We start from the raw sequence: 27546 nt of genomic DNA, 5'->3' as shown, positions 1-27546 counted from the left end.
TTTATCTTGACTAAGTCTTAATAGTTCATTTTTGCTTTTGTTTCCTTTTCTATCGGAGACATAACTAGCAAGAATTTGCTGTAGCCAAGGTCAAAGAGGTTGCTGCTTGTGTTCTCCTCTATGATTTTGATAGATTCCTGTCTCACATTTAGGTCTTTCATCCATTTCATGTTTATCTTTGTGTATGGTGTAAGAAAGAGGTCCAGTTTCATTCTCCTGCATGTGGCTATCCAATTTTCCCAACACCATTTGTGGAAGAGACTGTCTTTGTTCCATTGGATATGCTTTCCTGCTTTGTCGAAGATTACTTGACCACAGAGTTGAGGGTCCATTTCTGGGTTCTCTATTCTGTTCCATTGATCTATGTGTCTGTTTTTGTGCCAGTATCATGCTGTCTTGATGATCACAGCTTTGTAATACAGCTTGAAGTCAGATATTGTGATGCCCCCAGCTTTGGTTTTCTTCCAACATCCCCCTGGTGATTCAGGGTCTTTTCTCGTTCCATACAAATTTTAGGATTGTTTGTTCCAGCTCTGCAAAAACGGCGATGGTATTTTGATAAGGATTGCGCTGAATGTGTAGATTCCTCTGGGCAGCATAGACATTTTCACAATGTTTATTCTTCCAATCCATGAGCATGGAATGTTTTTCCATCTCTTTGTGTCTTCTTCAATTTCTTAAGTGTTCTGTGGTTTCTAGAGTATATATCCTATACCTGTGTGGTTAGGTTTATTCCTAGGTATCTTATGGTTTTTGGTGCTTTTGTAAATAGGATCAATTCCTTAATTTCTCTTTCTTCTGTCTCATTGTTAGTATATAGAAATGCAACTGATTTCTGTGAATTGATTTTATATCCTGCCACTTTACTGAATTCCTGTATGAGTTCTAGTAATTTTGGGCTGGAGTCTTTTGGGTTTTCCATATAAAGTATCATGTCATCTGTGAAGAGAAAGAGTTTAACTTCCTTTTGCTGATTACACAGATGCCTTTCATTTCTTTTTGTTGTCTGATTGCTGTTGCTAGGACTTCTAGTACTATGTTGAATAATAGTGGTGAGAGTAGGCATCCCTGTCGTGTTCCTGATCTTAGGGGAAAAGCTCTCAGTTTTTCCTCATTGAGAATGATATTCACTGTGTGCTTTACACAGATGGCTTTTACGATATTGAGGTATGTACCCTCTATCCCTACACTATGGAGAGCTTTAATCAACAAAGTATGCTGTATTTTGTCAAATGCGTTCTCTGCATCAATTGAGAGTATCATGTGGTTCTTGCCTTTCTTTGACTTATGTAGTCTATCACAGATTGATTTGTGGATGCTGAACTATCCTTGCAGCCGAGGAATAAATCCCACTTGGTCGTGGTGAATAAACCTCTTACTGTACTGTTGGATTCTATTGGCTAGTATCTTGGTGAGAATTTCTGCATCCATGTTCATCAGGGATATTGGTCTGTAATTCTCCTTTTTGGTGGGGTCTTTGTCTGGTTTTGGGATCAAGGAAATGCTGGCTTCTTGAGTTTGGAAGTTTTCCTTCCATTTATGTTTTTTGAAACATCTTCAGAAGAATAGGTATTCATTCTTTAAATGTTTGGCAGAAGTCCCCTGGGAAACCATCTGGCCCTGGACTCTTGTTTTCTTGGGAGATTTTTATTTACTGCTTCAATTTCCTAGCTGGTTATGGATCTGTTTGGGTTTTCTATTTCTTCCTGTTTCGGTTTTGGTAGTTTATACGTCTCTAGGAATGCATCCATTTCTTCCAGATTGCCTAATCTGCTGGCATATATTTGCTGATAATATGTTCTTATAATTGTTTATATTTCTTTGGTACTGGTTGTGATCTCTCTTCTTTCATTCATGATTTTATTTATTTGGGTCCTTTCTCTTTTCTTTTGGTAAGTCTGGCCAGGGGTTTATCAATCTTAAAATTCTTTCAAAGAACCAGCTCCCAGTTTTGTTGATCTGTTCTACTGTTCTTTTGGTTTCTATTTCATTGATTTCTGGCCTAATCTTTATTATTTCCCTTCTATTGGATTTAGGCTTTATTTGCTGGGCTTTTTCCCCCAGCTCCTTTAGGTGTAATGGTTAGGTTGTATATTTGAGACCTATCTTGTTTCTTGAGAAAGGTTTGTATTGCTATATACTTCCCTCTTAGGACCACCTTTGCTGCATCCCAAAGGTTTGGAACAGTTGTGTTTTAAGTTTCATTAGTTTCCATGAATTTTTAAATTCTTCTTTAGTTTCCTGGTTGACCCATTCATTCCTTAGTAGGATGCTCTTTAGACTCCATGTATGTGAGTTTTTTTTCAAATTTCCTCGTGTGATTTAGTTCCAGGTTCAAAGCATTATGGTCCGAAGATATGCATGGAATAATCTCAATCTTCTGGTACTGGTTGAGACCTGATTTGTGACCCAGTATGTGATCTATTGTGGAGAATGTTCCACGTGCACTTGAGAAGAATGTGTATTCTTTTGCTTTAGGATGAATGCTCTGAATATATCCATGAAGTACAGTCCAGTGTGTCATTCAAAGCCCTTGTTTCCTTGTTGATCTTCTACTTAGATGATCTATCCATTGCAGTGAGTGGGGTGTCCCCTACTATTGGGGCACCTGGGTAGCTCAGTCAATTAGCATCTGCCTTCAGCTCAGGTCATGATCCCAGGGACCTGGGACCTGGGATCAAGCCCTGCATCAGGCTCCTTGCTCAGTAGGGAGCCTGCTCCCCACCCTTGTGCTCTCTCTGTCAAATAAATAAAATCTTTTTAAAAAAATAATAAAGTCCCTTACTATTATATTATTATCGACGTGTTGTTTAATTTTATTATTAACTGGTTTATGTAATTGGCTGCTCCCATGTTAGGGGTATAAATGTTTACAATTGTTAGATCTTCTCGTCGAATAGAACCTTTAATGATGATATAGTGTGCTTCCTCATCTTTTATTACAGTCTTTGGCTTAAAATCTAATTTGTCTGATATAAGGATTGCTACCCCAGCTTTCTTTTGATGTCCATTAGCATGATAAATGGTTTTCCACCCCCTCACTTTCAATCTGGAGGTGTCTTTGGGTCTAAAGCGAGTCTCTTGCAGGCAGCATATCGATGGGTCTTGTTTTTTTATCCAGTCTGATACCCTATGTCTTTTGATTTGGGCATTTAGAGTAACTATTGAAAGATATGAATTTAGGGCCTTTTTATTACCTGTAAAGTCACTGTTTCTGTACATTGTCTCTGTTCCTTTCTGGTTACTTTTGGGCTCTCTCTTCACTTAAAGAATCCCTTTTTTTTTTTTTAAGATTTTATTTATTTATTTGAGAGAAAGAGAGAGACAGAGAAACAGCATGAGAGGGGAGAGGGTCAGAGGGAGAAGCAGGCTCCCCGCTGAGCCGGGAGCCTGATGTGGGACTCGATCCCAGGACTCCGGGATCATGACCTAAGCCGAAGGCAGTTGCTTAACCAACTGAGCCTCCCAGGTGCCCAAGAATCCCTTTTAATATTTCTTGCAGGGCTGGTTTAGTGATCACAAATCCTTTCAGTTTCTGTTTGTTTGTCCTGGAAGCTTTTTCTCTATTTCTATTTTGAATGACAGCCTAGTTGGATAAAGTATTCTTGGCTCCATTATTTTTCTCATTTAGCACCCTGAATATATCATGTCAGTCCTTTCTGGCCTGCCAGGTCTCTGTGGATAGGTCTGCTGCTAATCTAATGTTTCTACCCTTGTAGGTTATGGACCTCTTGTCCTGAGCTGCCCTCAGGATTTTCTTTTTTTTTTTTTTTTAAGATTTTATTTATTTGACAGAGAGAGAGAACACAAGCAGGGGGAGTGGGAGAGGGAGAAGCAGGCTTCCCACTGAGCCGGGAGCCCGATGCGGGTCTCGATCCCTGGACCCCGGGATCATGACCTGAGCTGAAGGCAGACGCTCAACAACTGAGCCACCCAGGCGCCCTCTCTTTGTCTTTGAGATTTGCAAGTTACACTATTATATGTCGGGGTGTTGACCTATTTTTATTGATTTTGAGGGGTGTTCTCTGTGCCTCCTGGACTTGGATGCCCATTTCCTTCCCCACATTAGGGAAGTTCTCTGCTATAATTTGCTCCAATATACCTTCTGCCCCTCTCTCTCTTTCCTCTTCTTCTGGGATCTCAATTATTCTAATATTGTTTCATCTTATGGTATCACTTATCTCTCGAATTATGCCCTCGTGATCCAGTAGTTGTTTATCTCTCTTTTTCTCATTTGGTCTTCTATATCACTATTTCTCTCTTCTACCTCATTTATCCTAGCAATTAGAGCTTCCATTTTTTATTGCATCTCATTCATATCCTTTTTGATTTCAACTTGGTTAGATTTCATTTTTTTTATTTCTCCAGAAAGGGATTCTGTAATCTTCTTTGCTTTTCTCAACTCCAGCTAGTATCTTTATAATCGTCATTCTGAACTCTAGTTCCGACACCTTACTTAATACTGATTAGGTCCCTGGCAGTCAGTACTGCTTCTTGTTCTTTTTTTTTGAGGTGAGTTTTTCGTCTTGTCATTCTGTCAAGAGAAGAATAGATGGACAAGAGAACAAAATACTAAAATGGCAACAACGACCCCAGAGAAATATACACTACAAATCAGAAAAGACCCAAAACTGAAAAAAAAAATAAAATAGAGAGAGAGAGACTATAATCAGACATGATCAGAAAAGAGCAATATAGTGGATTCTGTATTTTGGTCTGTTTATTAGAAAACTAGATCCCAAAACTGTAAAGGAAGAAAAACTTATATACATACAAAAATAAAATTAAATAGAATGAAAGGATAGAACATAACTATAAAGATGAAAATTTAAAAAGCCTTTAACAAAAACTGCATCTCAAAATTGTAAAGAAAGAAAAACATATATATTCAAAAATAAAAGTAAATATAATGAAAGGACAGAATGTAACTGTAAAAATGAAAATTAAAAAAGATTTAAAAAGAAGAGTTGATAAAATAAAAAACTGGTTGAAAAGGAAAGAGAAAAAAATAAAATTCAAAGACTAAAGAATCATGGGACAAAAATCATGTTCTATATACTATTTTCCACTAGCACTGGAGTTTTGCAGTTCTGTGTGATCGGTAAACTTGGGTCTTAGCTGGATGTTCTTGCTGGTTTTCTGGGGGGAGGGGCCTGTTGTGCTGATTCTCAGGTGTCTTTGCCCCTCGGCAGAATTGCACTGCCCTTGCCAGAGGGCCAGGCTAAGTAATCTGCTCCAGATTGCTTGCTTGCTGTGGCTTTTGTTCCCTGAGGCTTTCTGCGCAGCTTTAGAGAATGAGAATGAAAATGAAAATGGTAGCCTCCCAGTCTCCGGGAGGCAGGGCCCCACTCCTCAGTGCACCCTCAGGGAAAAGCAGTCAATCACTCCTGTCTCCGGGGTCTCAGTTCACATTCTGTGCTCACCTAGCCTGTCACCGAGTGTTTCTATCTCAGGCATACGACCCTGTTTGGAGTCTCCAAACCCAGCAGATTCCTGCAGTGCATACCAGTGCTTCTCCTCTCCCGGGAGAAAGGCGGTCTCCCTACGGCTCTGCCGCTTGCTGGGAACCTGCTTGGAGAGCAGTCACCCAACCATGCCACAGTTCACGGTATATGGCAACCCCGAGCTGAGAGCCCACTCCTGGGTTCATTGATTGCAGCTGGCTTCCTCGCTCTGATACCTGGGAGCTCTGCTGCACTCAGGCACCCCCGGTCTTCCTGTGACCCCAAGGGTCCTGAGACCACACCGTTCCACCTAGGATTTCGCCACCTGAGCATCTTTCAGGCAGGGACATCACTCAGCAGAGCAGACTTCTAAAATTTCCGGTTTTGTGCTCCGCGGCTCTATCACTTTCCAGTAGTCGGCTTATAGAGGCTCCCGCCCCCCGCGGTTTATCTTCCCATATATTGCCTGGGATCCACTTCTCCGCACCTCTTACTCTTGCAGAAAGTGGTCGCTTTTCTATTTGTAGAGTTGAAGCTATTCTTTTCTTACATTTCCAGTTGAGTTCGCTGGTGTTCAGAATGATTTGAGAGCTATCTAGCTGAATTCCTGGGACCAGATGAAACTAAGTCCTCCACCATCTTGGACTATCTAGTCTAAGCTGTACACAATTTAATTCACAACGGACCTAAGATAGTTCATGCTGTCATAGGTGGTAATTCAGCGACACTGATCTTTATGAGCTGGACTAGAAGCTGGACATCCTTAAAGCACCATTTCTAATGTACAGCAGATTCCAGAGCCTGCTTAAAAGGCATCTGGGAGCAGACCCATCTCTGTAGGAGGAGATGCTGCAAGCCAACATGCTACATGGATGGACTGGTGTCAGCCCGGCTCATCCCACACTTGACCGGGCAGGTGCACTCAGTCTCTCTGGCCAGAACTCTCCCTCAGGGAGATGCTCTAGTTAATCTGAAGTCAATCCACATCAAATACTGTTAATTGCTGCAGAGAGTCCGAAAGAATAGGTTTTTCTGTAAAACACATTCACATTTATTAGCAAGAATGCTTACAAATATTAAATGGCCATTTTTAAATTTTCTGCTTAAGTTTCAGCATTTTACTTCTTCATTTTCTTTTTAGAGGGCAGAGGAGGGAGGGGCAGAGAGAGAATCTTAAGCAGATTCCAGGCCCAGTGTGGGGCATGACGTGGGGCTCAATCTCACAACCCTGAGATCGTGACCTGAGCCGAAATCAAGAGTCAGACGCTTACCAACTGAGCCACCCAGGTGCCCCTTAGCATTTCACTTCTAACGTTTCTTTGACCCATTCCAGAGGACAGCATTTTGGATGGTTCTGATTCTGACCATAATGATCACTCTATGGCAATTATAAACCCATGGGACCAAAAGGCACATTTTAAAAGTCCTGGACACTGCTGTACTTCCAGGAGCCAGCTTACCCCAAGCCTGGTGCTCTTCACAAAGGCCCGGGAAGCTCCCACCCAGAGGAGAGGGACCCTATTCCCAGGGCTCTCCTGCCCCCTGCCAGAGGGAGAGCTTGTGCCCACAAACAGGCAGCTAAGAATAAGGCCTACTGCTGCCCGAGGGCCCACAGCATCCTCATGACAGTACAGGGCACAGACCTGGGCAGGCCAGCCGGGGCCCAGCAGCACACAGCCTGGCCGTCACTAATTTGAGTCTCGCCATTGCTGTCACTCAGGACAACCTTCTTGGGTAACTGCTGTGGGAGCTTTCAGCCTAAGTATCAGCAGCACAAACATCCCTCCTGCAATAGACTGCCCTAACCACTACCCAAGGAAGAGGTCCCTACTAACAAACCCCTGTCCATGTCTCAAAGCACAGACCACACTAACCAGCAGGAGGGCTGACCAATTCCTAACAGATAGCTCTGAGCAAAACACATCAACCTTCTGACTGAGGACACAAGAGCAAAGTGTCCCATGCACACACACTGGTCAGTAAGTATAAGATTAAATTAAACCAGAAATAACAAAAGCCTAGTCCCAGCATTAACTCCTAGAACAATAATCTCCCTTCCCATTTTATGTTCTCTACCCAAGACCATTAGATATGGCTGAACTTCCTCACAGCCCACACTGGGAAGCCACCCACAGCATTTTGTTTAGAAGCATCTCACGTACACAGCAGTTTTCTGCAAGGGCAGAGAGGATGTCATGGCTGCTGAAAGAGAAACCCAGCTACATAAAGGGGCAGTGATGCCAAGCTGCTTCAGAGAGAAGAAAGAAAGTGCCACAGAAAAGTTGGTCAATTTTAATTTAGTTGTTCAGAAACACCCACTTATCCATAGGGAAAAGCAGGAAAACATATTCCAAGAAGACAGAAAGAAGTCACAGAGCTTAAGTCCCATTTAAATTTTGGCTCAAAAAAGTCAATACAAGAAGAGAGCAAACACCACCATTATCAGTGGCTGTAAGCACTGCACGTGGAAGAAATCCAGCTGTTTTCAAGTTCCCTTCTCTGAGAAGAAAGAGTGTATCTCAAATCTGTGCTCGTGATTCTGTGCTCATACTCTTTTTTTCCCTCTGGAAATAAGGCTCTCTTCCACAAACAGCCTGGTTCACAAAGCCTTCGGTGTTTGAAAACCTCAGAACAGATCTGATGCCATCTCATCATGCTCCATTAGGATCAAATTTAGCCAAGATATCTGCTTTGGAAACGGAAAGGGGGAGGATAAAAACAGACAGGCGATCATCTTGGACAACACTGGCCACGCCGCTGGTCACTCACCAGACTCCAATGGTCACGTCTTCCTCTGGCTGGAGGTAGTAATTACATGTGTGATTCAAACCTTGATCCTGCGGTTTTTTCAAGTCAATGAAATAGGGAACCCTCACTGTGGGGGATAAAGATATGGAAACCAGGATTAGTGGGGGCAGATGGACATACATGTGTACACGCACAGAGCAGAGGTGAAGCTCTCAGGAAGTGCCAAGTCTTTTCCAACCCAAGACTGCCAGGTACACAGGGCCCTTGGCCTCAGGTGCAGGGCTGGGTGAGCAAGCGCTGGAACGCTGTGGGCACGCCTGCACATCCTCTAGCAAGGATGAGTCCGAGAACAGATGGACCCCCTGACGGTTGTTCAAGGTGAGAAGTCACAAGTGAGGGAACGAAAGGGGCCTGAGGAGCCTGAGGGACATGCCGGCCACGAGAGAGGCTGGAGATGGGGAGGCCAGCCAAGCCTGGCTAAGCCACAAGTGAAGGCTGGAACCTGGGTGGTGGTGGGAGGAACAAGGGGAAAGGTGACAAATGGGTGGTGTGTTCTGGAGCCAAGGCCACCAGACTTGGTGACCAAGTGAATGTAGGTGTGAGTCAGTTAAGTGGGGTCCTGAAGTTTCTAGTGCTGTCACTTCATGCAGACATGACAGCAGAAGATGAGGTTCGGGTGCAGGGAATCCACAGAGCCCATCTGGAGTTAAGTGACGCCAAATGGAACTGTACAACAGGTGCCCTACATTTAACAGGTCACCTGCCAACAGAGCAGAATTCTGTAATGCGCCCACACTATGGAAAATCCAGGGGCCATTAGCTGGAGACCAACTAAGACCCAATGACATGGGGGAACGTCCACGAACTATAGGTAGGAGAGCAGAGAAGGAGTGAGATGACCAGATATGCTGCACAGTCCCACAATGTTACTGTAAAAGCAAGCAAATGTATTCAACATCACAATCCACATGGGACTCGGAAAGAAATAAAGGAAGACACAGGTCAGGCTGTTACCAAAGTATGTGTGTGCGACACACATGCACGCATGCATGCCTGGGCAGGTGGGGATATTTAATTTTTCCTTTATATACTGTTGTGCTTTTACTGCTTGTGGTGAACACAATTTTTAAGGCTATAGTCAAAAATTGAAAAACTTAATTTTTTTTTTTTTGAGAGAGCATGCGAGCAGGGTGTAGGGGAGTAGGAGAGGGAGAGAGAGAATCTTAAGCAGGCTCCAAGCCCAGCGTGGAGCCCAGCACAGGTCTCAATCTCATGTCCCTGAGATCATGACCTGAGCTGAAATCAAGAGTCAGACGCTTAACTGACTGAACCACCCAGGTGCCCCAAAGACTGAAAAACTTAAAAACAAAAAACAAAAAACAAAAAAAACAAAACCATGAGGTGAGATTTACTCACTTTATCAAATGGCAACTCCCAAAGGGCATAAGGACAAACAGCAGGATGGTCCTGGCCTCTAGCCAATCCCACCTTATATAAAAGAGTCACACACCTCTATACAGTTTTCTTTGGTGAAGAGAGTAGTCTCATTACATAACTGCACATACCCACATGGCACCAAGCCAAACGTGCTCATCTTGCACTACCATCCTGTTCCTGAGCCACAACCTTTGCACTTGCTGACCTCTGAGTACTCTCCCACCACATACCTGCACATTTAGCTCTCACTCCTCCAATGCCCACTGCAGCTCCACCACGCATTTGCTGAAGAAATGAAATACCCACTCATGAGGACATGAGGAGGCACACTTCCCCAGAAATTCCCTGAGCATTTCAGACCATGCAAGGAGATAAATCCTCCCATGAGGGCTGCCACTTGTACCTTCAGCTTCTTAATACACCTCTTCACCAAGGAGAAGGCTAAATTTTTTAAACTTTAATTATGACTTTCTCTCAAAAGAAAAAGGGCCATCAAAGGAGGTGGCATCACATGTCCTGGTGCTCCTGTCATGCCGGCCCCGTGCCGCGTGCGCCTTCCTGCGGCGCCTCCTGCGATGTGCACACCAGCTCTTCCACCTCAGAGCTCTTGTTAGGTCACCAGCTCCCACGGCACAGACCTGGCAGCACCTAGCAGCCACTCCACAGCCTGCACTCTTGACTCATCAGACAGGAAGGAAGAAAGGTCAATGGCTCTGATACGAACTGGCCCTCAGGTCCTTTTCAGAATACACTGAAGTCCCAACCCCCAGCCCATCAGAATGTGACCTTATTTGGAAATAGGGTCTTTACAGAGACAATCAAGCTAAACCAAGGTCATAAGGTGGACTTCAATCCAGTAGACCTGGTGTCACTATCAAAAGGGAAAACTGGGACACAGACACAGACAAGGACAGCGGAAGACAGTGGAAAGACACTGGGAGGAGGCAGCTGCGTGACGACAGAGGCAGAGGCTGGAGTGGTGCAGCTACAGGTCGAGGGACACCACAGACTCTTGGCCTCCACCAGAGGCCTGGAGGAGGCCAGGAAGGACTGTGCCCAGAGTCTCAGAGAGCGTGGCCCTGCTGACACCTTGATTTCAGGCTTCCAGGCTCTAGAAGTGAGAGAGAATAAATTTCTGTTGTTTTAAGCCACCCAGTTTGTGGTATTTCTTACATCTGCCCCCGGGGACCAAAGTAGCCATGCTACGGAGGTCATATTTTACTCTGGCAACGGGACTCAGAGAAGGCTCCTGACCAGACAGAAGGCTGGCAAGGGCCTGTTTCCCGTGCTGTTTCAGACGCAGGTACCTACTCCTGCAATCTCCATTCTGGGACAATGTTCCATGCTGTGGGAGCTGACAGCTGCAGCTTCATGTGCCCGTTCATCATCTCACAACTGTGAAGTGAAATGACTTCAATAAAGCTCTGAAAACCGGGGCACCTGGGTGGCTCAGTCGTTGTGTCTGCCTTCAGCTCAGGTCATGATCCTGGGGTCCTGGGATTGAGCCCCGCATCAGGCTCCCTGCTCCGCGGGAAGCCTGCTTCTCCCTCTCCCACTCCCCCTGCTTGTGTTCCCTCTCTCTGTCAAATAAATGGATAAAATCGTTCAAAAAAAAAAACTCTGAAAACCCCAAACCCCGTATCCACTGTTCAACCCCACACCCAGATTCCCTTAATTTTGCTCCTGAGACTGGAATTACCCACCCCCAGCCCCCATGCCAAACAAAAAGTGGGTGTCATCAAGGGCTGAGGGCACTTGGCTTCCACTGGCTCAGCTCTCAGGCCTCAGTGGGTTCTGGATTGGGGAAGAAGGTAGTTAAGCTACTTCCACACAACCCCACAGCTCCAAGGGAACTCCCTACCTGTGAAAACTGTTTAATGAGGATTAGCAGCTAATCCCGAAAGCTTCCAGGCCTGAGAAATTTAGAAACTGAGAAGCCAGATTCTCCTCCAGGAGGACCTCATTCCACAAAACTTGTCTTCCAGTCCACTTTTATTTCTGTTTTAGAAATAACCGTGAAAAAGAAGGCAGTGAAAGCGCTGAGTCCAGCAGATGCCACCCATGTGCCTCTCTTCCCATGGGGCTCCTCCGGAGAGTGGAGGTCCATGGTCAGTCCAGGGGGTCAGACAGCTCCAGAGAGGTGTGGCCAAAGGAACCACTGGTAACTACTGGTCTGAGTAAGCAAAATGCCACAAAGGGACAGGGTCAAGGGGTGCAAGAGGAGGGTGGCAGGCTATGCCCAGGCCAGAACACACCTCACTCCTGCTGGCCAGGAACAGCTGGGTACCAGGGACCTCTGACCTCCTGTGTTATCCCTTGGTCCCATGACCCTTGGGGCCCTGCTTCATTCACAGGGTTGGAGGAGGGACACAGCACAGGGCCCACAGGGCCCATGGCAGGGGCAGGAGTGAGGAGTCTGGGACAGTGACCCAGCCCCTCACTGCTAGCTATACAAGTTCGGCCTCACATACAGCTCAAGTGCACAACCCGGGAACCAAATACACACATGCTGTGTCCACAGGCTTGCAAGACACATCCAGCTGCTTCAACCCCACCTCTGGCTTCCCTTCCTTCCCATTTTTCATTATTCACCCTCTGGCTGCACTGTCATTTATTGGCAACCACATACCAATGGGCATGATTTAGAGAGGATCCTGCACAAGCGGTGTTCAGTGAATAACCAGTGAGGACACGACTGAATGAAAAACAACCTATTCTATCATCCCGTCTTTAGTCCACCTGCAAAATACATGATAGGGTGAGAGACTACAGCTACTTAGCCATAATGGACACTTTTGACTGCCTGAGGATTTTAAATATCGGGGCTACCTCTCATCCCAGTCACTGATGCACTGGAAGAGGTGTAGTGCCAACAAGGGAGGGCAGAGGGCTCTCTGGGTTCTATCAAATTCTAACACTGTGATGGGGGCTGTAGGGGTTTCCATAAAAGAAAGGGGATAAGAAAGGAATATAGTAGGGAGGTTCCTCAAAAAATTAAAAATAGAAATACCATATGATACAATAATTCCACTACTACCCAAAGAAAATGGAAACACTAATTTGAAAGGATACATGCATCCCCATGTTTACTGCAGCATTACTTACAATAGCCAAGATATGGGAGAAACCCAAGTGTCCATGAATAGATGAATGGATAAGGACAATGTAATAACCCCCCCGACACACACTAGACTATTACACAGCCATAAAAAAGGACAATATCTTGCCATTTGTGACAACATGGATGGACCTAGAGGGTATAATGCTAAGTGAAATAAGTCAGGCAGAGAAAGACAAATACTGTATGATTTCACTCATATGTGGAATCTAAAACAAAAACAAAAACAAATGAATAAACAAAAAGCAGACTCAGACCTGATCTGTTTGTAAACACGGAGAACAAACTGATAATTGCCAGAGGGGAGAGGCATGGGGGGATGAGCAAAATAGGGGAAAAGAAGTGGGAGGTACAGACGTCTAGGTCTGGAATGAGTAAGTCACAGGGATGAAAGGCATGGCATGAGGAATATAGCCAATGATACTGTAATCACATTTATGGTAACAGATGGTGGCTACACTCATGGTGAGCATAGCCTAATCACTATGTTGTACACCTGAAACTAATGTAATATTATGTGTCAACTACTCAAAAAAATTTTAAAAGGAAAGAAAGCTATCAAGGGCTAAAAGGGACTGCTAAGAGGAAAGAGAAAGAGGAAGCATAAGGATTATTATCCTGGAGAATGTTGAAGCGGGCTGGCTGGCCTGCTTTAAAAACAAATACATAATTCATATATCTAACCTATTTCCCAAAAAAGGCCCAAGGTAATGTGCAGAGAGGAGCAGTTCTGTGCAGGCCTCTGAACCAAAACATTCCTTCCCACCAAGAGACGGTTCTAGATCTGAGGGCAAAGAACTGCAGAGAAGATATCTAGGCTTCATTACTCAGCATAAAAAAGGATGAGATCTTGCCATTTGGGACAACATGGGTAGACCCAGAGGGCATTATGCTAAGTGAAATAAGTCAGAGAAAGACAAATACTGTAGGATTTCACTTACATGTGGCATCTAAAAAACAAAACAAAGGAACAAGCAAACTGAAACAGACCCACAAATACAGAGAACAAATTGGTGGTTGCCAGAGGGGGAGGAGGTGGGGAGAAGGGCAAAATAGGGGAAGGAGGTGAAAAGGTACGAGTTTCCAGTTAAATACACACATGGGGATGAGACATACAACATAGGGAATACAGTCAACACTACTGTAGTAAGTCAGTATGCTGACAGATGGTGACTACGCTTACTGTGACGATCGCTGAGTAATGCATACAATTGTCAAACCTCTGTGTTGTACCCCTGAAATTAGCATCCTACTGTATGCCAACTATACTTCAATCTAGTCATCTAGACTTCAAGACCACAAAATACTGGGTATCACCCAACATCACTGACACTGGAATCAGACTTTTGAACCTAAGTAGTGAAAAGCACACATACTCATGTTTATGTGTAGAGACTCAGACAAAAGAGACCGACAGGAAACAGACAGATAAGCAACAACATTAACAATTTCCTCAGAATGATTTTCATTTTCTTCTTCACTGCCTTTCAGGGCTTTTCAGTTAATCTTTTGTTTTTGGAATGCTCATGTAGTTTTTGCTTATGAAAATATATTTAAAGTAGAATAATGACTTAAATCATGGGGCTATGTTTTTTCTATAGTTTATCTGATTTATGAATGTGATTTCAGACAGATTTAGTGTGAACTTAAGAATATATTCTGTGATTATGTTCTGAGACCCAAAAGACTGTTTAGACTTCCTTTAGAGTCCAAATGGAATTCACAGGATCATGATTCACATTTTGAGGAGACAAAAATGGAGGTGCTACCCCAACACACTGGCCCTCCAGCACCATGGACTGAAACTGCCAAACCACTGCAGGCCAGCCCTGGGGACCCCCATTCCCCCACAGGGGAGGCAGCACAGACAGCTAACCAATCTCCTTTATAACCCCTGCAGGAGGCGACCCCACTGCCACACAGTGGACATGGGGAAGGAAAGGGTAAGCGACTGGCATCTCCTTGTAGAGGTGGACTAGGAGAACCCAAGTTCTGCTCCTGTGGAACATCCTACCATTTCATTAGGAAACCAACCGAGCAACATTTGTGGGCTATGTTTAAAGTAGCCCAAATAATTGATCTGAAGAAAAGCAAGTCAATTCAAATATTTCCTGGGATCCCACCGTGTGGCAAAGGCACCTGCTCAAGGCACCCAGAGGCCTATAGAGTAGGAAAAGCCATTTAGAGTCCATCCTAAAGTCTGCCATCAGGGTATCTGCAACCCAGTAGCCTCGTGTTTGTATGTAAACACAAACTCTCTTCTGTGCTGGACCGACTATGGACATTTAAGGGTTAAAGTCAGAAAATCAAAACTCCCTTTATTTTAGTATGTTGTTAGCTCCTTTTAAGTTTGTGCCTCTCACACTGGCAAAAACATAGAGAGGATAAATTCCTCAAAGTTCAGCTACATTTCCGTCAGAAAAATCAAATGCCTCTTGGTATACTGTAAGTATTTTATACTTATTTTAAGACACCAAATTAAAAAAACTTACTTTAGATTTACAAAGTAGTGAACACTGACCTTACTATTTCTCTTCCTCCTCCTTACTGTTTCTCTTGAGAGCAGAAATGCTCTTTTTAGCCAGTGACTTCTAAGTTTCTGTGATTAAGTCCACTGTAGACTTCATAAACCCGAACCCGTATGCCCAGGCACCTACAGAGCCTGGAGCACTGCGTTACTACAGAAGAGGGTTCTGTAGCCCTGACATGCCTGGCCCCAGTGCCACCCCCTGCTTGTCCCAGGCCACAGTCACACGTGAGCCATCTCAACACCTCCTGTCTGTCCTCCCCCTCATCTTCATGCTCTTCCTCCTCCTTCCTTCTCTACCAGCAACCCTGCTGCCTCTTCTCACGGCAACAGCCCCAACTTTCAAACCTCTCCTCCCAAATACACAAGGTCCAAACCTACTCTTTGCAAACCAACAGCTAAGAGCATGCACAGAGCCCACCTCGACTGGTTCAGATGCTACGCATACCTGCACTCTCAAGCTGAAGGCCATTGCTTATGGAGTACCTGCTGTGCGCCAAGCACCACGTTCTACCTTCAAACCCTAACACTCGCAGACCCAGCCTCTTCCCTCCTAGCCTCATCTTGTAGGTGTAAAATGATGCTCCTTAAGAGGATTATTCCCAGCAATTATGTACCTGGGAGCCCTCTGCCTTCTATTTCCTAAGCTTGAGACTTCTGGACCTTCCTCCTCCTACTTGCACAAAAGTAAATATACAGCATGAAAAAAAAAAACACCTTTGGAACACACAAGGTCTAAGTTAACTCAGGGAGACTACAACACCTATAGAGGGAGCATATAATTCCATAGAAACCAAAGCATGTCAGGCTGATTTTTTTTTATTTTTAAAGAAAAAGGTCCTAATTATTTTTGTTTAAGGTGGTCACCTTTTAGTGGTTATCTTTTCCAAGTACAGTGAGCCTCCTAGATGGCACAAGGGCAGAGCACCTCCAACACAACACCATTAACATCCTTACCCACTGCCACTAAAGCAGGACCCCCAGCCAAGCAGGGGTTACCTGTGCACACAACTGTTAGCCCTGGAGAACAACGCAGTCATTGCAGCAGCCTGTAACTGGGAAGGGGCACTGGGAACTTTCTGGGTAATAGAAATGTTCTATTTCTTGATCTGAGTGGTAGATATAAAAATATATAAATCATCATGCAAATGAATTCTTACTAAAATTCAAGGCAAAATGGGCACGTGGTACTTACCAAAATTCAAGAAAATCAGTTTGGCCTGTATCCCAGGACATAGTTTGATGAGAAATGGAATGGCAACATACAACCCCAGAACACAGAGAAGTATCTTCCTCAGTCGGAACCACAGGCCCTTTCGCCTGCAAGAGAAGAGCAATTAACAGGTCAAAGACTGGAGGTGCAATTTTGCTCCCGTTTATTAACAGCATTATCAAAATCACTAACCAAAATCTACATGTCACTTTCCCCACAATAACTGTGCCAGTAATAAGACTAGCCTCCCACCTGCTTTTGTTAAAATAATTATTTTAGACAGTCTTTCAATCTGAGCTTAGAACTCTATTGCGCGGGAAGGGGGAGGGTACATAGTTTCTCCTGAAAGCCAACGGACCATCTTGATGATTTCCTGTGCTTGCCTTGGAATCAGAACACAGCACAGACATCAGTCAGCTCCCCAGCAAATGCCCGACCTGAAGTCAGATCGTAGCAGCAGCTTCATCTGGGGAAAGTGGCTGGCTCTAGGCCGCGTGATCGCTGTCCTGCAAGCCAGCCACAGGCATGGGCTGCCCGCTGGCTCCTTATAGGAAGCTGAAACATCAACAGAACCTGCCCAACCAGGTCTGGGGAGCGAGCAGGGGGCTGACAGTGAGACTGTAGCTGACACTGCCTGTCCTTGCATTCCAGCCCACATTCCATCTGGCACCACCGGATGGAGGCCCCTTCTCCAGGCCAGGTCTCCAGATCCTCTTCTAAGCCCACGCAGCTCCAAGACTTCCTTATCCTATTCCTGATGCCTTTTCAAAAATGTCCCTAGTCCAGAGATTCTAAACTCCTTGGACTAAGGGTTTCTCTATAACTAGAAAACTGAAGCCCCCAAAGAGCTTCTGTTTACACGGTTTATATTTATGACTATTTATCATGTGAGAAGTTAAAATACAATTTAAAAATATTTATTCATGCATCTAATAACAAGAAAGCCATTAAATGTTAATATAATTAACATTTGTTTTTTAAAAAGTGATTATATTTTCCAACACAAAAACTTTTAGTGAGGAGAGCGGCATTAACATTTTTACAAATTTCTTTAAGCCAGACAGCTTAATAAAAGACAGATGGATTCTCCTATCTTTCTGCATCCAATCTGTTGCAATACCACACGTCAGGCAGCATCTGGAAAACTCTGAGACAATGAGTAAAAAAGGCAAATAATATCTTTGGGTTATTATGAAAATCATTTCGACCTTGTGGACACTCTGAAAGGATCCTGGGGAGGATCCTTGGAAACCGCTGCTCTAACTTATGAACCAAGTCTAAACCTGAGTGGGGCTAAGTATTTATTTCTGGACTGTTTCCAAAATAAATATTTAAAGTGGTTTTAAATATATACCTGGAACTGCTGACACATGCAATAATATGGATGCATCTCAAAAGCATTCTGCTAAATAAGACAGACACAAAAGACTACATACTGTATGATTCCGTTTATCTAAAATTCTAGAAGAGACAAAACTATAGAGACAGACAAACAGAACAGTGGTAGCTGGGGATGGAGGGAGATTGCAAGGGGCACACAGGGAACTTTTAGAGTAATCAAAATAATTTTATCTTGATTGTAGTTACACATTTGTATGTGTAAATAATACCTCAGCAAAGCTGATGACAAACATTCGTATCTGACAGTATAACTCATTCACCTGGTTTACTCAATGCTAGCACTCTTTGGGCAGCAGACACTAAAGGAAGCAAAGGAAGGCCTCTGCATCCATGCTGTGCTCCCAGCTCAGTGGGGCAGACACAGAGCTCTGAGAGAGGCACGTGGTTCAGGGTAATCTGACCCAGTCCGGGCTGCCAGGGAAGGGGCCACTGGGAGGAAACACTAAGTTAGGAATATAGGAGTTAACTAGATGATGTAGAAGAATAGTTTAAAATGGCATCTTAGGGCGCCTGGGTGGCTCAGTTGGTTAAGCGACTGCCTTCGGCTCAGGTCATGATCCTGGAGTTCTGGGATCGAGTCCCGCATCGGGCTCCCTGCTCAGCAGGGAGTCTGCTTCTCCCTCTGACCCTCCTCCCTCTCATGCTCTCTGTATCTCATTCTCTCTGTCTCAAATAAATTAAAAAAAAAAAAAAATTTAAAATGGCATCTTAAATTCCATGCACAATCTGTCCTTCCAGTGATGAAGGGTATATAACATGGTGGTTAAAGGTGCTGGCTCTGAAGTCAGATGATCTACTCTAACTTCTAACCTACCACTTACTAGCTGTGCAATCCTGGATAAATTACTTAACCTCTCTAAGCTGTGGTTTCTTCCCTGCTCCGAGGGCATAAAAGTGGTACCTCCTTTGTGGGGCTCCTGGAAGGATTACACACAATAATGCACATAGAGTGCACATATGAGTTCCGGGTCCACAATATATCTAAGCTGTCATCACAGTCTTCTTACTCTCATTAAGGGAAAGAGCAGGGACTGGGCATAGTAATGGGCCTGAAAGGGAAGGCTGGGCACAATGTGAGAGGTCCAAAGAGGCCAAGAAGAATTCAGGACTTCATTCTGAGAGAAAATGGAGAGCCCATAAAAAAGAAAATAGCCTGCAATCAAATGCACAACCATCAAATGCCAGATGCAAAGCTCATGCTTCGGTCCTCTGCTCTGGCCACATTGGCCATTCCTATGTCCCTTGCACAATTTGGTCACTCACCCTCTAGAGCCTGCATAAATCTGGCCATTATAAGGTATTCACGCAGCTTGTAATTTTATGTCCTCAGAGCAAGGAAAGCATATGTACACACAAAGACTTGATCAAAAACACTCACGGGGGGCACCTGGGTGGCTGGGTCAGTAGGGCATCTAACTCTTGGTTTTGGCTCAGGTCCTGACCTCGGGGATCATAGGATTGAGCCCCACATCGGGCTCTGTGCTCAGCATGGAGTCTGCTTGGGGTTCTTTCTCTCCCTCTCCCTCTGCCCCTCCTCCCGCTAGTGCTCAAGCTCTCAAAAAAAAAAAAAAAAACACTCATGAAAGTTTTATTCAAAATAGCCACTGAGATAATACAAATGTCTATCAACAGGTGAATGGATAAGCAAACCATGATTTGTCCTTAGAATGGAATAGTACACAGCAAGAAAAAGGAACCAGCTATGGATACATGCAACCATGTGGATGAACCTCAAAATAACTATGCTGAGTGAGGGGTGCCTGGCTGGCTCAGTAGGAGGAGCATGTAACTCTTGATCTTGGGCTCATGAGTTCGAGCCCCACATTGGAGGTAGAGATTACACTAAAAAATTAAATTAAATTAAATTAAAAAAAAACCTATGCCGAGTGAAAGAAGCCCAATAAGATGGCCAGGACAGCAACAGACTTCTGCTTTGATATATCATTTCACCTAAAAAGTATTCCTGTTCATTAGTGAAACCTGCATTGTTTTTTCTGTGCTATTTCAGGGTTCGGCTTCCTCCACAGACAGTGGCTTTTCATCTTCCTCATATTTCAAAATAGTTTATATAAGACAGGAACTGTCTGTTCCTTATAAAGTTAAAAGAATTTATCAAGAAGAAACAAGAGAGAAGGAGGATATAAACAACGTCTGGAAAAAATATATCATTTTCTTAATTTCTTAATTATTACCTACTTCTTGTGACAATTTTGTTCATTTTCTCAGAAATTCCTTTAGTTGCAAACCTCCACTTATTGCTGGAAGTACTGCTATTAATGTAGTTACTCCTTGCTAGAAGATTCCCTGTTCTTGATTACTAATAAGAATGAACATTTCCCAGGCAGCTGAGGAAAGCATCACCTCCATTTATTACCTGCATGTGACCTGGAGTAATCATGGAGGCCCACCTTTCTCTACAGTGCACACATCCACACACAGAGGAACAACTTTTGCCATAGGCTGTACAATGATTCAGTGTGCTTGTCTTTAAAGGTTACTCATATTAGCAATACCATAAACAGATAACCAGAATCACTTGTCAAGAAATAGAAAGGAACTGTAAAAATAAATACAATGAATGGACTTAGGATACAGCCCAACAGTTGTGTTCTTGGGCATTTATTCCAGAGAAATGAAGACTTATTTTCATGTAGAAACTTGTACATGAATGCCTACAGCAGCTCTATTCATAATAGCGCCAACTCAGATGCCTTTCAAGAGGTGAGTGGATAAACAAATTGTCCATACGGCCATGGAACACTACTCAGCAATAAAAAAGAACGAACTATTGACTGTGCAACAACTTGGATGAACCTGGGAAATATACTGAGTTTAAAAAGTCAATCAATCCCAAAAGGTCACATGTTATGTAAGTCCGTCTATAAAAATGTTCTTTAAGTGACAAAAGTGATAGAGATGGAGACGCGATTAGTGGTTGCCCTGGTTTAGGGATGGGAGGGCGGGGATAGGGGTGGCAATAAAGGGGTAGCATGAAGGAGCCTGGTAGGGGTGGTATAGGTGAGTACCTTCATGTGACAGTGGTTCCATGAAGCTACACATGTAATGAGATTGCACAGCGTTACACACACACACACACACACACAATGAGTGTATTTTTAACTGGTGGAATCTGAATAAGCTCTATGGATTGCATCAATGTCAATCTCCTAGGGCTGATTTTGTACTATAGTTGCGTTACATGTTACCTCAAACTGAAGGAGGTTGGGGGATGGGAACACTGGACATTACTGTATATTTCTGTGCGATTCCTAAGAATCGATAATTAACGAAACAAAAACAAAATAATGGAAAAAAGTCAGCCACAAAATCTAAAAAATAGCAAGTAAAATATAAGTAATCATTAATAAATCTGACCAATTTGCTGGATTTCATGTTCTCTCAATCTGTCCAAGTAAATATTAGCCCCATTTTCACAGAGCACACAGCAACTTCCAAGGAGCTGAGTAACTTACTCCCAGACAAGAAGCCTGGCATAGTGTGTGGGGGCTGGCCAAGGTGACCTCCACTCCCACATTCCTCCAGGCCTATGAGCATCCTACCCGCCTTCATCCTGGTCTTTCTGGAAAAGCAGCCCAAATCAGAGCACTCAATGCGCAATCTGAGATTTTCTCTCAAATGATCATAGATCTGTAGACATTTTCTGACGGGACTTTTTAACAAATTATTCTACAAAAGGACAATTTGTGCAACTTACAACTTCCTGCTGCCTCCTAGAAGGGTAGATCCCAGAGCAACCCTTGGCTGAACTGTTTGGTAACGATGTGAAAGGGCCCAAGACCTGTACCTCAGAGGGAAGGAGGGGTGGAGAAGGGCCAAGGAAAGGCCAAGGAGTCTGGGGAAGGAAGCCTGGAGCCCTCAGAGAGATGGGCAGGCTGCAGGCTGACAGTCAGTTCCAGTGTGGTACTCGTGAAAGAACAAACAGATCAATGGAACATAGCAGCGAGCCCAGAAATAGAGCCACATAAATATAGTTAACTGATCTCTGACAATAGTGCAAGAGTAATAAAATGGGGAAAAAAGAGTCTGGTCCACAGATGGTGCTGTAATAACTGGACATCCACATGCAAAAAAACGAATCTAGACACACACTTACACCCTTCACAAAAATGAACTCATAATGGCTCATAGAGCTAAACGTACAATGTGAAGCTATAAAACTCCTACAAGATGGCAGAAGAAAATGTAGGTGACTTTGGGTAGGGTGATGACTTGTTAGATAACCACATCTAAGGTACAATCCACCAAAGAAATAATTGGTAAGTTAGACTTTATTACTAAAATTAACAACTTCTGTTCTGCCCAAGACAGCATGAAGAGAATGAGAAGAGGGTCACCTGGGTGGCTCAGTCGGTTAAGCATCTGCCTTCGGCTCAGGTCAAAATGTCAGGGTCCTGGGATCAAGCCCTGTGTCTGGCTCCCTGCTCAGCATGGAGTCTGCTTCTCCCTCTTCCTCTGCCCCTCCCCCACCTGCTTGTGCTCTCTCTCTCTCTCTCTCTCTCTCTCTCAAGTGAATAAAATTCTTAAAAAAAAGAGAGAGAGAGAGAATGGGAAGAGAAGCCACATACTGGGAGAAAATATTTGCAAAAGACAAATCTGATAAAGGACTATTGTCTAAAATACACAAAGGACTCTTAAAACTCAACAATGAGAAAACAACCCAATTAAAAAAAAGGCAAGAGACTTGAACAGACACCTCATCAAAAAAGATATATAGACGAGAAGCAAGCATGTGAAAAGATGTTGAACATCATATGTCATTGGGGAATTTGAAATTAAAACAATGAGATACCACCAGACACATATTACAAAGGACAAAACACAAAATACTGACAACGCCAAATGCTGATGAGGACATGGAGCAACAAGAACTCTCACTCATTGCTAGTGGGAATGCAAAATGGTGCAGCCTCACTGGGAGACAGTTTGGCACATTCTTGCAAAACTAAATATACTCTTACCATACCTTCTGGCAATCACACTCCTTGGTGTTTACCCAAATGAGTAGAAAACCTAAGTCCACACAAAAACCTGTTCACAAATATTTATAGTAGCCTAAAGTTGGAATCAATGAAGATGTCCTCTAGTAGGTAAATGGATAAACAAACTGTGGTACATCCAGACAATCGGATGTTATTTAGCTTAAAATGAAATGAGTTATTTAGCCACGAAAGGACTCAGAGAAAACTTAATATTGTGGAACTTGTTGCTGAGTGAAAGAATCCAATCTGAAAAGGCTACATACTGTATAACTGCAACTATACGACACCTTGCAAAAGACAAAACTATGGAGACAGTAAAAAGATTAGTAGCTGCCAGGGGTTAGCAGGGATGGAAGGATGAACAGGCAGAGCACAGAGGATTTTTAGGGTAGTGGAACTATTCATTACACATTTGTTAAAACCCCTGAATGTGCACCACCAAGTGGAACCCGAATGTAAACTACAGAATCTGGGTGATGATGATGTGTCACTGTAGGCTCACTGACTATAATAAATGTTCTATTGTGGTGCAAGATGTTGGCTGCTCGGGAGGTTGCATGTGTGGGGGCAGAGGGAGCCTGGAAGTGTCTGTACTTCCTGCTCGATTTTGCTGTGAATCTGAAGCTGTTCTAAAAGCAAAGTTTAAGATCCTCAAACTCATAGAATCAGAATAGAATGGTGGTTGTCAGCGGTGGCAAGGAGTGGGAACTGGGATTTATTAATCAAATGCATCAAGTCTCAATCACACAAGATGAGTAAGTTCAAGAGATCTACAGTACAACATTGTCCCTACAGTTAACAATATTGCATTGTAGGGGCGCCTGGGTGGCTCAGTCGTTAGCCGTCTGCCTTTGGCTCAGGTCATGGTCCCAGGGTTCTGGGATCGAGCCCCACTTCGGGCTCCCTGCTCCGCGGGAAGCCTGCTTCTCCCTCTCCCTCTGCCCCTGCTTGTGTTCCCTCTCTCGCTGTCTCTCTCTCTGTCAAATAAATAAAAAATGTTAAAAAAAAATATTGCATTGTACGCTTCACATCTTATTAAGAGAGTAGATATGTTAAGTGTTCTTATGACAATAAAATAAAACTTAAAAATAAAGTTTTTCTTAAGTGAACAACAACAAAAATGTTGCTTGTAGCTATCAAGTGTTTTGGGACTCCCCAGGAAACCTGAAGCCAAGGGTGAGAAATGAGGACACTGCTGGACTGGCAATCAGTGGTTAGTAACTGTAGATGGAACCAACAGTATATAGCACACTAAGAAATTCACAGAACAAGCAGAATCTATTTTGTTTTGAAAACTCCATAGCTCTTATATTAGAATATTTATACCATTATTTTAATTAGAAAGTTCTAGACTTGTAAATAATTAAGTTCTGTAAGAGTTCTATAACTAAAGGACAAGGTTTTTGTAATCTGGAAATACAGCCTGCGTGGTGTTCTCAGCAGGGTACTCCCTAGAACCTCCTGGCTCCCTGACTGCAACGGTGCTCTATCTGCCTGTAAAGTGTGCCCCCTGGGAGCACACTTCTTTCCCTCTCATATTGGGAGCTTTTCCTTATACAGGACATGAGTTTCTAGATTGCTGATGCTATTTCTTGATATGAATACAGGCACACCCCATTTTAGCATGCTTTTTGCTTTACTGTGCTTTGCAAATATTGAGTTTTTTACAAATTGAAAGTTTGTGGCAACCGGCATCAAGCAAGTTTCTTGGTGCCATTTTTCCAATAGTATCTGCTCCCTTAATGTCTCTGTGTCACATTTTGGTAAGCTTCACAATATTTCAAACATTTCATTATTATTATATTTATTACGGTGACCTGTGATCAGTGATTATGACTTGCTGAAAGCTCAGATGATGGTTAGCAATTTTTAGCAATATTTTTAATTAAGTTACATACTTTTTTTAGACATAATGCTATTGTACACTTAATAGAAAACAGTACAAACATCATTTTTATATAACTTTAACTTTTATATGCACTGGGAAACCAAAAACTTTGAATAGCTTTATTGCAGTATTTGTTTTATTGGTGGTCTACACCTAAACCCATAACATCTCCAAGGTATGCCTGTATTTAATAATTAAGTACACATTCCTTTAATACCTAGGAGTATAAGTTCCCATAATGAAATTTAATTTCTCTACATTTTATTTCAATCAGTGCTATGGTCAGTAACAAATCTTGTAAGCAAGTCAAAATCTTTTTAAAAGGTGTACAGAGAAAAAAAGTCTATTACACTTGCATAATCAGCACGACAAAAATATTTCATTTAAAAGAAGTTCAAACATAAGAAATACAAAATTGATTAACAAATCCAAGAGCTGTTTATTCAAGAAAAAGCAAGAAAAGAACCCAGTAAGTTCTGGGCTGAAAAGAGAATATACGAAATTAGGGATCAGAAAAGTGAGGTAACCTCACATTAAATTTCTTTTAATAGAGAGTATCACATGCTTTGCTAAGCTAATAAAATTTCTAAAATTCAATGATACAGACTATTTTGTAAGAAAACATAAATAGTGACTATCTTCTCAAATTGTTAGAAAAAAAAGGAATAAAACCTATAAACAAAGGAGGTACTGGGTAAAGCTATCGAAGAATTACATCCCTGGGCGGGGGGTGGGGAGCAAGGTGGTGAAGGAGTAGGAGACCTGGATTTCGTCTGGTCCCAGGAATTCAGGTGGATAGGGATCAAACCATTCTGAACACCTACAAACTCAACAGGTGATCGAAGAAAATAGCAGCAACTCTCTGAACAGAAAAGCAACCACTTTCTGAAAGGTAGGACGTGCGGAGAAGTGAATCCAAGGCAATATTCAGGAGGATAGATGGCGGGGGAGGGGGTCTCCGTCGGCCACTTCTGGCAAGTGATAGAGCAACGGAGCACAAAATCGGAACTTTTAGAAGTTGGCTCCACTGAGGGATGTCGCTCCAGTGGCTAAGCGGGGGGGAGAAACCTTGTGGGACAGTGTGGTCTCAGGACCCTCGGGGTCACAGAAAGACCGGGGGTGCCTGAGTGCAGCAGAGCTCCTAAGGATCGGCGGGGAAGCCTGCTGCAGAGACGGAGCCGAGGAGCAGGCTCTCAGCTCGGGATTGCCATAAACCGTGATCCGCGGCACAGTCGGGCCACTGCTCCTCCAGCAGGGACCCAACAAGTGGCAGATCTGGGCAGACTCTCCTTCCTCCCCGGGGAGGAGCAGCAGGGGAGTGCACCGCAGGGATCTGCTGGGTTTGGAGACTCCACACGGGGTCGGGTGCCAGAGAGAGAAATGCTCGGTCACAGGCCGGGTGAGCACAGAATAGGGCCGGAGACCGGGGAGATGGGAGTGATTGACTGCTTTTCTCTGGGGGGCGCAGTGAGGAGCGGGCCCTGAGTTCTCCGCTCCTCTGGAGCGGAGATTGGGAGGCTGCCATTTTCACTCTCCTCCTCCAAAGCTGTACAGAAAGCTTGCAGGGAACAAAAGCTCCCAAGACCAAACCGGAGCAGATTACTTAGCCCGGATCGGCAAGGGCGGGGCAATTCCACCTCCGGCAAAGACATTTGGGAACCACCGCAACAGGCCCCTCCCCCAGAAGATCAGCAAGAACAGCCAGCCAAGACCAAGTTTACTGATCAATGAGAACGGCAGAACTCCAGTGCTAGGGGAATACTGCACATAGAATTCATGGCTTTTTCCCCCCTGATTCTTTAGTCTTTCAAAGTTAATTTTTTTAATTTTCTTTTTTTTCCTATTTTTTTTTCATTTTTCTTTTTCCCTTTTTCAACCAACATCCTATCTTACCAATTTTTTAAAAAATCTTTTAAAATTTTTTTAGAGTCATATTCTATCCCTTCATTGTAGTTAACCTTATTTTGTGTGTGTATATATATATATATATATATATATATATATATATATATGTTTCTCTCTCTTTAAAATTTTGGGATACAGTTTCTTCTAACAGACCAAAATATACCCTAGTGTATGGCTTTGTTCTAGTCTCCTGCCTGATCACATTCTTTTTTTTTTTCTTCTTTCTTTTTTCAACCAACTTTTTATCAATTCCTTTTATGAAATCTTTTATAATTTTCCTCTTTATAGTCATATTCCAGCCCTTCATCGTATTTACCCTTATTTTTGTATATATATAAGTTTTTCTTTCTTTAAAATTTTGGGAGGCAGTTTCTTCTAACAGACCAGAATACGCCCAAAATCTAGCGTGTGGCTCTGATCTATTCACCTGCCTGATCATATTCTTTTTGTTTTTTCTTTCCCTCTCTTTCCCCACCAGTTTCAGGTCTCTTCTGATTTGTTTTGTGTATATTTTTCTGGGGTCATTGTTACCCTGTTAGCATGTTGTTCCCTGTTAGCATGTTGTTCTCTCATTCATCTATTCTCCTCTGGACAAAATGACAAGACGGAAAAAAAATCGCCTCAAAAAAAAGAACAGTAGGCATACCGACTGCCAGGGACCTAATCAATATGGACATTACTAAGATGTCGGAACTAGAGTTCAGAATGACGATTATAGAGATACTAGCTGGGCTTGAAAAAAGCATGGAAGATTAACTAGAGAATCCCTTTCTGGAGAAATAAATGCAATCTAACCAAGCTGAAATCAGAAAGGCTATTAATGGGGTGCAATAAAAAATGGAGGCTCTAACTGCTAGGATAAAAG

The 27546-nt window shown here is 43.3% G+C and overlaps 1 protein-coding gene across 7 annotated transcripts in view; it reads right to left on the bottom strand.

Annotated features, from left to right (window-relative positions):
• Window positions 1-27546, bottom strand: part of ABHD12 (abhydrolase domain containing 12, lysophospholipase) — a 102412-nt gene that overhangs the window by 22585 nt on the left and 52281 nt on the right. For all 7 annotated transcript variants that reach the window (XR_010405758.1, XR_010405757.1, XM_054509983.2 and 4 more), the window contains exons 2-3: window positions 16470-16594; window positions 8214-8319 (exon numbers count right to left, since the gene is read on the bottom strand). Coding sequence is in view for 5 of the 7 variants with exons in the window: in XM_054509983.2 (XP_054365958.1) it covers window positions 8214-8319; window positions 16470-16594 (231 nt within the window). In the remaining 2 variants the exon portion in view is untranslated. The remainder of the gene's footprint in view (window positions 1-8213; window positions 8320-16469; window positions 16595-27546) is intronic.

This window comes from Mirounga angustirostris, unplaced genomic scaffold (assembly GCF_029215605.1).
Source record: "Mirounga angustirostris isolate CCGP_5_RB_7025 unplaced genomic scaffold, mMirAng1.0.hap1 SCAF_10, whole genome shotgun sequence".
NCBI classification, from domain to species: domain Eukaryota; kingdom Metazoa; phylum Chordata; class Mammalia; order Carnivora; family Phocidae; genus Mirounga; species Mirounga angustirostris.
The sequence above is the reverse complement of the archived record's forward strand: the minus strand, read 5'-3'. Positions and strand labels throughout refer to the sequence as shown.